We start from the raw sequence: 13,226 nt of genomic DNA, 5'->3' as shown, positions 1-13,226 counted from the left end.
TGAACTTCACCTGTGCTCTGCCCACCTCTGCATCTCCACCTGCGACTACTCAGATTTCCAGCACCTGAGAAACTTTTAACTGCTCCCACTTTTAAAAGTGATCTTATCAAAGGAATGTTTCCTTTTCTAACCTTCCTTGCTAGAGTTTCTTCAGGACAATATAGAGTGCTGAATTAGGGAATCACTGAAATCCAGACATCCCATGAGCAGTGAAAATTAAGTGCCTCTTTTTATATTAGAGTAGACTTGAATCACTGCTCATTTTATGTGAAAGCATTGTAAGAGGATTCCTCCTGCTAACCATTGACTTATTTATGGTTGGACACTATCATCTTAAAGGTCTTTTCAAACTAAAATTAATCTATGATCCAGTTGAAAGAATGTGAAAAAGACTGCCAATTAAGCATAAATATATATATAATGGCAATGGCCTTACTTAAGCCAAAATTGTGTCTTTCTGCTATGATAATAATATTTTTAGAGACATAAATTTAGAGCAGTCTCCTAAATGGTTTTTAGCATCATAACTCATGAGTAACATAGTTGTCCTATTGCTACAGTACTCATTACACTCTTAGTTTGTAGTCAGTATTTCCATACACTACCAGGCCAAGGCATTCCTGATGGTGTGAGCAGAAACCTGGTACCTTGGGAACCGAATCAAATTATCTGTATGGCAGGCTCAAGTTATAAATTATTATCAATGGGATAAATGTATTCAACAGACTTGTACTTGAATCATTTCTCTCAGGATTAAGTGTGATTGAATTCATGTTCTTACTTCAGATCTGAATCAATTATTGGCAACATTGTCAGATCTTGCAGTTTTATCACAAATCTCATGATAGTTGATGTTTTGCTACAAGCTCTAAGCTGCTAGGATCAAATGATGATACAGGATTTTTGGCTGTCATTTAATTTTGTTTAAAAGAGAACATGTCTTGCACCTCCTGGAGAAGAGTGTGCAAATGTGATGAAATCACACCCTGAGGACTTAAAAACCTCAACTCAAATAATAAAATCATCTTGCAATTAATTGTCTGAATCTTAATATTTTACACTGGTCTCTCAGTTTTGTGGCTCTGAAGGGTACTTTAAAATTCCAAGCATAAAAATGTAGACACAAAAGAGCACTGTCATCACTTCCATGTTGTTAAAGCTTTTAAAATCCTATTGCTTAATTAAATGATGACTTAGCATCTTGTAAATATTTTTTACTTTCCATGTAGATTTTCTTCTTTATTTAGCAATCATTCTTTCATTTTGCTTGGCTTAAAGTGGAATGCAATAGTGCTACCAGGAGTTTCTGATGCAGTTTCAGTGCTGGGGGTGTAGAAAAGCCTGGGAATTAGTTTTGTCAAGTAAGTGTTGAGGTGAAGCCCCATGTAGACATCTACATGCAAATAAATCATTGGCTTCATCGGCAGGATATTAAGCTTTTAGAGTTGTTGGTATTTAAGAGCAATTATGTGTACCTTGGTGTGTTGTCTATGTAACTGAAGAAAAGGTTTGTTGCGGTACTTGTAGTATTGGCTGATGATGCAGTAATTTAAGAACAAGAAGGAACTTCGCTGAATTTAGATTTGATTTACACTGCATGGGCCTTACCCAAAATACAAAGAAGTCTTGCGATTCCTTCATAGCTCTTCACGGTATGAAAAGCATGTTTTACTACCTCTGGGTTTCTCATTTCTTAGTGGGTTTCAGAGTAACACTTTTGTGTTGCTTTGAGTCCAGCAAGACAGCAGCAAAAAGCAGAAGAGACAATGGTGTGGTTTCAGGTCACATGCCTTGATAAGTTTTTGGCCTCTGGCAGGTTAGAAGAGCAATAGGATGAAGTGCTCAATGTTTGTGGTTCCATATGAATCATAGAATCATAGAATCAACCAGGTTGGAAGAGACCTCCAAGATCAGCCAATCCAACCTATCACCCAGCCCTAACCAATCAACTAGACCATGGCACTAAGTGCCTCATCCAGTCTTTTCTTGAACACCCCCAGGGACGGTGCCTCCACCACCTCCCTGGGCAGCCCATTCCAATGGGAAATCACTCTCTCTGTGAAGAACTTCTTCCTAATATCCAGCCTATACCTACCCTGGCACAACTTGAGACTGTGTCCCCTTGTTCTATTGCTGGTTGCCTGGGAGAAGAGGCCACCCCCCATCTGGCTACAATGCCCCTTCAGGTAGTTGTAGACAGTAATAAGATCACCCCTGAGCCTCCTCTTCTCCAGGCTAAACAACCCCAGCTCCCTCAACCTCTCCTCATAGAATTTGTGCTCCAGGCCCCTCACAAGGTTTACCTGGCCCACAGAGTAGGGGATTAATATGCTCAGGAAATAGTGTTGAGGAAAATAAAGGTCCCAAACTTTCAACAGGTTCTTACTGCACATGTGCAAACTGGAACTTGGCAAATGTCTTCTGAGTGGCCAAATTTGGGCAAATTTTCACAGAGATGCCATAGAATCAACAAGGTTGGAAGAGACCTCTAAGATCATCCAGTCCAACCTATCCCCCAGCCCTAGCCAGTCAATTAGACCATGGCACTAAGTGCCTCATCCAGGCTTTGCTTGAACACCTCCAGGGACAGCAACTCCACCACCTCCCTGGGCAGCCCATCCCAATGGGAAATCACCCTCTCTGGCAAGAACTTCCTCCTAACATCCAGCCTATACTTCCCCCAGCACAACTTGAGACTGTGTCCCCTTGTTCTATTGCTGGTTGTCTGGGAGAAGAGGCCAACCCCCACCTGGCTACAACCTCCCTTCAGGTTGTATATTGTATAGTCCATTAATGTTAAACTCTGCAAAATTTCATATCCTTGCTTAAAGGGTGTGGAGGATCTGGTGGTTATCATATGAGCAGAAGAAAGACTTGTTTTCTAGCACAGGCAAAGTAATTGGTTTTTTTCCCCATCCTCTCATTCTGGACCTTTTACCTCAATATGCATCAAAGTTCAGCCTTAGGCAGATACCTGGTATGGGAAGTTTCACTCTGAACAGCTTGTCTGATAAGACCACGAGAACTGGAAGCAAAGTCCTGGATCATTAAGTGTTAGACAGCTTCCTATATAGACCTAAATTATTTGTGGTCAGCAGGTCACCTTGGTCACCCCATGAATATCAGTGGGGTTACTCAAGTGAGTAATGGGAGTGGGTTTACCCTGTCAGTTAGGAACAGTAACCGTGTTTTATTGCAGACACTGCTAACCTAATTTTACTTGATAACCAAGACCTGTGAGATTAAATTCTCTCTGCTTCAGTTGAATATCATGATTAGGAGATTATTTCAGTGTAGGTCACTAATTTTGACAGAGCTTGACCCTCAAAGTTGTGACAGAGTTGCAGGGAAACAAGAAAGCTCATGGGGTTAAGGTTGGCTGCTGTTGACTTCTGTCAGAAGAGTTGACAGAACGTATCAGAGTTAATCATGGAGCAAACACGACAGTGGTTCTGGGAGATATTGTATAATCCTGTCATTCACTATAAATTCACCCAGCATTCAAAGTTAATGCTACTGAAATTAATACATATATATATAATTTTTTACTTTAACTGTTAATATTGACATTTCAGACCCAACACCCTCTCGTTAATCCAGATTTGTGAATAGAATAAGCAATTTAGCAGTCCCACTTCCTGGAAACTTCTAAAAGTTTTGAAAAGCTCTTATTTTCTGAACACATCTACCACAAAGTATTCACCTTACACACTTTTACACTACTCCTATCCTGGACAGTGCTCAGGTTCTTTTTCCAGATTTAAAAACCAATGAAAGCATAGAACACTAAAATGATGCAGGCTGGCTCTCTGCAGGTGGAATGTTCACTGGCTGGCCATTTCACATCCCTCAGCTTTTCAGGGTTCGAATGAACTGCCACGTGCCTTCTTCTAAAGCTAGAACTTCTGTTCCTTCAGTGGGCTGAAATTAACAGCTGAGGCACATCCGAAGCAGCATACAAAACCAGACTTTGAAAATATCTGCTTCTCACCTCACTACAGGGCTGTGAAATATCAAACCTTAAATGTGTGCCTTTTAGAAGTAGGAACACTGCTTCCGCTGGGAGCTGAATCAGTGTAATTTGATGGTAGGAGTATTCAAAGGAGAGAAATTAAAAGACAAGGAGGTGAAAACAACAAATGCTTTTCTGAGGATTAAGTAAATGCAGGTTGTTATTAAAAAAATAAAATAAAAAGTGTTCAGTCCCTAAACATTATGATATTCCCATCAGAGGTGGATTTGCAGGGAGTGAGCAGAGGATGTGGGAGAAGTGAGCTGCCAGAGCTGCACATGGAGGTAACATGTGCAGTCCTTTGCCTGGGTGGCAGATTTCTTGGAGAAAACAGATACAGTGCCAGCTTACTTCTATCTCTCAGATAACTGGGGTGGTAGAAAGGGTTTTGCTGGTGTTAAGAGTGTTATTCTCCTGTGAGCTATGTAAAAGTTCACTCTGTGTTATCAGCAATCAATTACCACGAAGCAGCTAAGTAAGAGCAAATCCTTCCCCAGCTCCAGAACATAGTCTGCTGCTTGGACCAAAATGCAAGCATTCACCAGTTATATTGGTGGTTTCTTTGCAGGGTTAAATCTTGTCTGCAAAACTACAAAAGATCTGGGACTGTGGAACCAGGACATCTGGGGACATGTCCATTTGTTGTCTAGAGGCAAGGTTTTTTCATGAAAGATTTAGAAGGTGGGAATGAAGAGAGCTGGGATATCCTGGCAGCACATCCTGCTCTAGAGCAAAGAAGTTTGAAGCACAGCCAGCCTGCTAGTGAATAAAATGCTGCCATCTGGGATGGCAAGAATTATGAGACAGAACTAAGGTAATAAGAATTGTAAATGCAGCCCCAAAAACCAATTGTCAGGAAGCTGAACCTGCAGCAGAGCAAAGGTAAGCAAATGAAAGAGGGGTTCTGCCAAAGCATTCCTATAGGCTGCATTTAAGTTCACACTTTGCTATCCACATTTTTTAGGCCCTTCACTAGCATTTTGACTGGCTACTTGGATTCAGTCAAGTATTACTGGCTTTTGAGGATCCTTGCATATGTTTTCTGTGTTGTGAAAATGGGTCTCTAGTCTGTGTTCCTTGCTCACTAGATAAAAGCAGTTCATGCTGCAGCTAGAAGTGTGTTTTATGAGCCCCTTTAAATAGGATGTGCCAAATCTCAAAAAGTACCCTTTTATTAGTCATATTAGAGACCATTTTCCCGATTTCCTGAAGCTGAGGAAGATTAACCTCTCCCAGTTCCAGTGTGTGGGCTTCAAGCTTCTGTGTACAAAGGCACAGCGCAGGCAGCCTGTGCCTCTGCTAATTTACATACTGAGTACATCTTCATTACAGCCATATAGAAACACCCCCATAATTCACTCATCACTTAAAAGATGCATTCTGTTGTACCTTAAGTACTTGTATGCAGCAGAGTCAGCACAAGTACATTTAAATGGTTAGTGCCAGTGCAGAGGTTTGAGTTGATGGATCCATTAAGACTGGTTAGAGAAAGAACTCACACTTTATTTAATCCTTAGCAAGATTCAGAATGATTCAGATTTGTCACAAGTTATTTATTCCTGAGATTCCTAGAGTGTAGGGCACAAAGCTGCACAAAAATCTTAAAGATCAGGGTAAGACTGCAAGTGATTTGGCCAGCCACTGAAGGAGCACAGAGGGAAGAGGTAGTGCACTTCACATTTGAGACATTTAGATTCAGTGAACAACTTAGAGGAAAATGTAATGGTACCTGCATTTATTTAAGTAAATGGCTGAATTTATAGTGTGTATTTCCCAGCTATGGAAAGCCCCTCCTGAACCAAACTGTACTGTATTACACTGGTGTAAATCTAAGTAAATCTTCTGATGTAGGAAGAGCTTCTCCAAGCCTATTATCAATATGATCAAGTACAGAATTTTGTTTGCTTAGTACAATTACTTCAGTTAATTGCATCTAGATTCATAATTACAAATAACTTAAAGTTTGCTAGAAGAGGAACTTATTTTTGCAATTCATGATGGTAGCAGAAGAAACACAAGAACATGCACATCCAATTCTTCCATTACAAGCCAATGTCCTCTCCTAGAGCAAGTAGTCCCTAAATTACATTTACATGACCTTAGGCTGAGGATCTACACACTCCCTGATGTAAGCATAGCTACCCAAATCATGTTTCCCTCAAGAGGAAATTATTTTGTGCTATATCAATCTGGGCCATGCAGGACTTGGAAAATGCATCAGATGTTTAGGCATTGCAAATCCTTTTGCCAGAGGCAAGGTTACTAATTAAAAAGCATCAGCATACAGAAGCACCAGATGCAGTCCAGCCAAGGACGAATGTCAAGAATTTGGAGAGGAAAAGGGAAAAAGCAAGAAATAGGTTAGGAAGATATTATTTTTTTTTCCTTTTTCACAAACTGTCTTTCTTTCCACTTGCCACTCTTTCCCAACCAATTTGGTTGTGTTGGACAGCATCAAGTTTTGGAGCAGAGTGTCTCATCGACTGCATCTTACTGTGGGAGTTGCATATAGTGGCATTTCACGTGTAGTGTCCAGTCATATCCCATCTTGTCACATTTTATTAGGTATGCTGCCACTGCAGGACACTTCCCTGGTGGCATGTGGTCACATTGCAGCTCATCATTACATACTTTGTTTTCTATGTTTCTGTTAACATTTCTGTGAGACCTTGAATATGACTTTGGAAAATGTCATTGAAATATGTTTCAAATTGATAACAACCATCAGGTCTTTCCAAGGAAATGGCACTGGATGCTTTCCAGGTGTGAGTATACATCAAATAATGAAAGTTAAACATGCTGAAAAGCTTTATTATCTCCACCACGTTGGTGCAGGGGAATCAGGTTAGAAGAGGGAATTTCTTAAAGGCAGCAGAATGGAGGGAGATTCACAATGGCACTTGAAGAAGTGCTTAAGCATAAGCACAGGCTGACACGCTGCTCTAAATTAATCTGAACTTGGGCTCTGCAGGACTTCCTAATGCATATTATGAAAAAGCTTGATGTTACTGCTCAGAACAGGTTTGTGTATGCCTGGCATAGTAGCAGAGAAAAGTATGGCTGATGGCCATCTTGCTCTAGAGTAATTCTGGTTGTGTTTGGGTTTCTTCTCAACCTAACTTTGGTTCTCTGCATGCTTATGTTACAAGTCATGCCATGGAAGCAGCACAAATCAGGGGGAAAAAAAGAGCCCCCATAATTCACTGAATCCTTCTGCATTCTCTAGTCTTCGTTGCTATAAGGGATGTTCACTTTACCAAGTTGGCACAAAGCATCCTTTTGGGACCTGCTGTGTAACACACGACACTTCTCTGACGTGGTAGAACCTATACCCTGGAAAGTTACTCATTTCCATTAAAATCCTTGTTTTGAATAACTAGCAAATAGGTTGAACAATGGTAGTTCTCATGGAGTGAACTATCTGCTTGCTTTCTACTGGTCTCATTATTGATATTTTTAAACTGGGTTTCAGGGGACTAAAACTCATCTCTGGCATTTGCAAATGCCACCGCATAAACACTGTGTGTTTGATAATTATTCCAAACACAAAGGCAAAATATTCTTAGCAATCTCTTTAGTATTAGATTTTCTTTAAAGTGGTTGTCAATTTCTAGGTAGCAGGCACAAATGTCCTTCAAATCTCCAGTAAGTGGTCTCATTAAATACCTAAGTAAAATGGAGGGCACTGCATCCAAAGAAGTAGCTGGGAATAAAAAGCTGCATTATCTCTTGGATAGAGGGAAACTCCCTGTGTTTTACATCCAAGAAAGACACAGAAGTTGTTACAATGCATAAGAAGTGCCAGAAACTCCCCTAGAAGAAGGGAAGAGTTTTCCACTGGTCTAGTAATCAAAACTAGTGGTTTTCTTGTTTGAAACCACAGTTAACTTGAGAAATAAAGCCTCAATTCATAGAATCATAGAATCATAGAATCAACCAGGTTGGAAGAGACCTCCAAGATCAGCCAGTCCAACCTATCACCCAGCCCTATCCAATCAACTAGACCATGGCACTAAGTGCCTCATCCAGTCTTTTCTTGAAGACCCCCAGGGACGGTGCCTCCACCACCTCCCTGGGCAGCCCATTCCAATGGGAAATCATTGTGAAGATTCCAATGGGGAATCTCTGTGAAGAACTTCTTCCTAATTCTGGAGCCTCTGTGGACCTTCATTCTGGACGTTTTAGGTTTATGCTTTAGACTTCTGTGTAATTAGCTGTGACATATTTAGACACAGTTTGCATGAGTCAGATTTGTGTCTGGATCTGTCTAATGGATTTGATTCAGGTTTTACAACTAATGATTTAGTATTTCCGTATCCAATTAATCACACCAAAGCCCAGGTCAATTTGAAAGAGCACAAAAATTAGCTTTGTGTTATTTCTTCTTTGTTTTCTGGCATTCTGCGTCTTTGGTTTAGTATATGTTGAGTCAAGACACTTCAGAGATTGTCTCCTTTTCTGGACATGTGTATCACTGACAAGCTTAGAAAAAGTCACCACAACTGGATGTTTAAATACTCTGTTAGTATTTGAAAGGTCAACATGCATCTACACATGCTTCCCTGCATCGAGGAATACACTAGGACTAGTTTGGAGTAGGTGTGTGAGTGGGACAGGTCCTCAGGAATTTTGCTTGTGCTAGGAATAAAAGAAGTCAGATAAAATTTGTCCTATGTAATATATGTCAAATTGCAGTGAAAAACTGACATGGTTGACTTGGTCCAGTATAGCTTTGTGAATCAGGAAATGCACAAGGTGTTTGGTGATTTGAGGTTTCAATAGCCAGGCTTTCTTTTTCAAATCAGCTGAATCATTGCATTGGAATTAAACCTCAAGCCTTAACAGAGACTGATTTTCCTGAGCTACGACAATCAGCCTGTGGTTTCTATTTTATTATTAACAGCTCTTCTGATTGGTGTTGCAGTGCCATGGAATTCATCCTTTCATGGCTGTGGCAGTCACAAGTGTGTACTTTATTTCAGATGCTGTTAGTTTTTGAGCCAGGTTCTTGTTATGAATTGCTCCTGAAAGTTGTTCCCAGTCTTGTTAATATTGACCGATTCTTTGTATTAGGATTTTCCAGGGATTCCTGGGGTCTAAAGGATTAAAGACCTCTGAGTCAAGGATGACCTAGATTCTGATAGATTTTTTTAGTGCAAATCCTTACAATCAGAGGTTATTAATGGAAAACTCTGAAACTAATATGAGTTAATATATTTGACTGCTCTCTGAAATTAATGAGTGTTTAGGTTCCAGGTGAGTACAGTACAATTCATCTTTAAGTATACCAAAACTGCTTTGATTTAGAAGTGTACTCAAAAAGTGACTTAGGGTCTTAAATGACCAAATATTTCAGACTGCTACTGAAAGTTGGGTTCTGGAGATGCTTTTGAAACCAGGGTTTTCCTCCGAAATCACAGTGGGGCACTGGAAAGTTTCTCTTCTGGCCTTTCTAAAGTGATAATTTTGAGAAGACAGCAGATTCCTAACAACAAGTTCTCAATTTCACTTCCATTTTGGCAAAGGAAATTCCCTGAGATTTTTCTTCAGTGGAAAAATGAAATATGATGAAGAACAGCAAGAAGTTACACAACTACTGGCTTTCCCAGCTTGGAACAGAAGGTTGATTTATATACATGCACATTCTTCTTTTCTGTATTTATAGAGTGCTCTCTTACTTGAAGATCTGATAAGAGAAAGCAATCTTCCTGAACAACTTGGTCCAACTGTCCTTACTACTTGAGTGGGTGCAGGGATGATCTCAAAACTAGGAAGGTTCTGTGTATAGTTCATATATAAGGCATGAATGCATTTTCCTTTCTGGTGGCTTCTCAAAGCCACATGGACCACAGGCCACAAATGAAAAAAAAATGTTTGGTTCATTGAATAAGTTTTCATTATTTGTTTCAGAAGCCTGACTACTTAATTATATTTGTTTCTTATATTAATAGTTGCCTTTTTATATCGTGCCTTTCTCCTGAGAATGTGAAAATACATAACTAACCTGAGCAAAGACATTCCAGTATCAGAGTAGGACATCCCAATTCTGATGTTTATGAGTAAACAGAAGTGCTTACCCAAAATATCCAAATCTGACTCTGAAAATCTGAAAACCCTTCAAATGAAGCATATGTTTTAAAACTTGGGTTTCTGTATCTATCAAGCAAGGAGTCAGTAGTAGATATGGGGGCAGAGCTGGGGTCTCCCTGTTCTATCAGGAGCAGTGCAGGGACAGGCTTTAATTTGGGTTATTTTGGTTTAGATCAGGGTGATACCCTTTTAGGCAGTAGTATATGTACAGTATAACGTTCAGTGGCTGGCCTTAGGTTTAGAGCCTGACTGTGAGAAGCCTCACCAGCTGGGGATTTAGACATCGCTCTCCTCCTCCCACTGACCTGAACGTGCAGATTTCACAGTCTCGGAAGAAATCCTGTAGGATGCAGATCCAGCGCATCTCATTTTGAGCAGGAACATTTGAACCAGCTTTTTGCCACCCCCACACAACGTCTGTTATCTGCTTCGTGTGTCTCTAGTCGCTGTCAGACAAACTGTTTTGCAGCTCCCAGGAGCGGCAGGCAGAAGTGCAGCCCTGCTACTGCCAGCGCCGTGTCCTTTGACACTTGGCAGTGTGCTGGTGCAACGCTTTTCCTGCTCCTGTGTTTCTGTGCTACCTTGCGTAGTATACCAGCAGAATGTGGGTTAATGGGTCGGGCATGGCACGGAAAACAGCCTCTCTGGTGGAATCATTAGGATTTGCTGGCAGATTGCCAGCTCAGTTGGTGCAATTTTACACTCCCTTTTCAGAGCAAGCTTAAAGGGGAAGCCTCATTCATTTTAAGGCTTTACAGCCAGCAAGGGGCTGCTGGGAAGAGCTTGCCTGCCCCTGGCCAGATCTCTGATGAACAGCTGCCTGGAAATTCTCATCTAAGCACTTACTCAAATGATTTGGTGCTGTTGATTTGAAATTGGTAGTCAAGAATACTTAAAATTAATGGATATACGTGGGATTTATTGGTAGGTGATAGTGCTGTCTTCTGTGTTTGTATGTCCCCAAAGTTAAAAAACAAAGTCTGAGGTACATCGTGAGGAGGGGAGTGAGTGGCAGAAACCCACAAAAAAAAAGCCCAAACAAACCAGAACTCTCTACAAAACCTTCTTCCTGAGAAGGCATTGCTGAGCAAGCACAGCTAGACTTCAGGCATCACCATACACACATACCAAAGATTTTAGGTCTGTTCTGCAACAGCCTTCAGCTGCATGGGAAATTAATAGCAGCTGATAGCACACAGCTCCTGAAAGCATTAGGTTATCACAGCTCTGGGGCACTGAAATTTGTTGCTTGTTTATAGAGTTAATCAGAATAATATAATTAGTTGTTGTCATATAATAAAATGAAATTCAAATTAATTGGGGGGAGAGGGGGAAAGCATATAATATTTATTTTACTTTGTTGCTTCAAATGGAGTTATGTTAACCAGAAACTCTAAGCAGTGTGTCTTTTTGGGTTTAGAAACTTCAGTCAGTTTTGCATGTGAAATGTGCAGCCTTAGTTAATGCTTACTGATCTGGAATTAGAGAGCAAAAGGGTTAAATCTCAATCCCTCTCTGATTTATATTTCCCTCCCCTTCTTCCCAGCTGTGGACATGGATGGAAGATCTGCAGAAGGAGCTCTTAGAGGATGTCTGTGCTGACTCTGTGGATGCAGTTCAGGAGCTTATTAAGCAATTTCAGCAGCAACAAACAGCCACCTTGGATGCTACCCTCAATGTAATTAAAGAAGGGGAAGATCTAATCCAACAGCTCAGGTAAGCTTCCACCTGGAGAAAAGGTGCTGAGAAATTTGATGTGTACTGTGGTTTAGCTGTGTATGAAGAGGGAACTGTAAGTTAGGATTAATTGGGAAGGTGTATTAATTCTTTGCTTATTTATGATTCTACAAATCTGTTGAGTATTTTGTAGCAATGGCAAGGAGTGATTTGTGTGGACTGATTAGAGCGGTTTGTGGATCAGCAGGGGTTCCTGTTTGAAAGACAGGTTATTTATACCCACAGTGAAGTGAATTGAAACAAGTGTGTTTCAAGTGAATATTTTGAGTTGGTATTTATAGGAGACTGCTAAATGGTTGTGAGCCAAGGCCTCGTGATTTATAGTTGCTCCTGAGGTAGGTGAAGTATATTCCTCTTAATAAAATATACACATGCCTAACAATCTTCACTCTTTCATTTTGCGTGCAGCACCCTTCTATTTATGTTTGCCCATGTGAGGTTTATTCATACTGTCAAAGATGTTCTTATACTGCCAGTTCTACTTGCATTATGAATTAAACCAACTCATTTTACTTAATATAAAATACATGAAGAGAAGGCTTCAGGAATTTGGGAGTTTTCTTTTGTTTCCTCAGCCTGTAAATGTAGTAGGGCAAATATTTGCAGAATAAGCTTAGACAAAATTTGTAGCTGTGAGTCTCTCTCATTTGTTTTTATTTACAGTGGTTTTCTCTGGCTTGAAGTTTGTTGGCAGCAGTGCAGTTTTCCTGCTTTTTAGTGACGTTGCTGAGCTTAAAACAAAGTTCAATATATTGCTTATTATTTAGGTCTTTTTAGTGTTACAGATTGCCCTGATCTACATGTACCTACCGTGTATGTTCCGTATGCATTGACAATAAACAACTCTGCCAGGTTTTATGCATTTCACCAGAGACTTACCCTCCTCACCCTGAGTTTTCCTAATCTGATGCCTTCGTTTATCACATGAGAAGTGCAGAAAACTAAAAGCAACAGGAAAAGCCTGGGGTGCTCTTGGGCAAAGTAGATAATGAAAGGCTCTGATGAAAGTCTGCTCTTAAGAGCCCTCTTAGGGTCCTCAACACTTCTTCTACAGCTACATGTTGAGCTTTCCTCTATAGCTTTACCTGTTACCCTGGATGCAGAGTGTTCTCCACTGGGTCAGGGGAAAAATAAGTGAGAGAGAGATTTGAAAGGGTTTTTCTAGGTTTTGTCATTCAGCCCTAGACAGTCACACATGAGAGCCTGTGTAAATTCTTAGTCTTGATGTATGTGTCTTGCCTGCAGCACAGTGGAGAACAGGGAATCTGAGCTGTGGTACTACTTGCCAACATCAGAGTTGGAAAGGAAGGAGCAAGACTACACATAGCTAAGCTCTGTCCATCCATTCATTTATGTTTGCTGATAAATAAGAAGGAAACATGCTGTG

General features: G+C 40.5%; 1 protein-coding gene across 18 annotated transcripts in view; it reads left to right on the top strand.

Moving 5' to 3' along the window:
• Positions 1–13,226, top strand: part of KALRN (kalirin RhoGEF kinase) — a 651,147-nt gene that overhangs the window by 385,783 nt on the left and 252,138 nt on the right. For 15 of the 18 annotated variants that reach the window (XM_064156794.1, XM_064156788.1, XM_064156780.1 and 12 more), the window contains one exon: positions 11,649–11,818. In XM_064156794.1, coding sequence (XP_064012864.1) covers positions 11,649–11,818 — 170 coding nt within the window. Of the gene's footprint in view, positions 1–10,865; positions 11,027–11,163; positions 11,243–11,293; positions 11,318–11,648; positions 11,819–13,226 lie in introns of those variants that run through there. The other 3 variants (XM_064156880.1, XM_064156890.1, XM_064156900.1) reach the window with 3 other exon arrangements.

The sequence above is a fragment of the Pogoniulus pusillus genome, chromosome 2, assembly GCF_015220805.1.
Source record: "Pogoniulus pusillus isolate bPogPus1 chromosome 2, bPogPus1.pri, whole genome shotgun sequence".
Lineage (NCBI taxonomy): Eukaryota > Metazoa > Chordata > Aves > Piciformes > Lybiidae > Pogoniulus > Pogoniulus pusillus.
The sequence above is the reverse complement of the archived record's forward strand: the minus strand, read 5'-3'. Positions and strand labels throughout refer to the sequence as shown.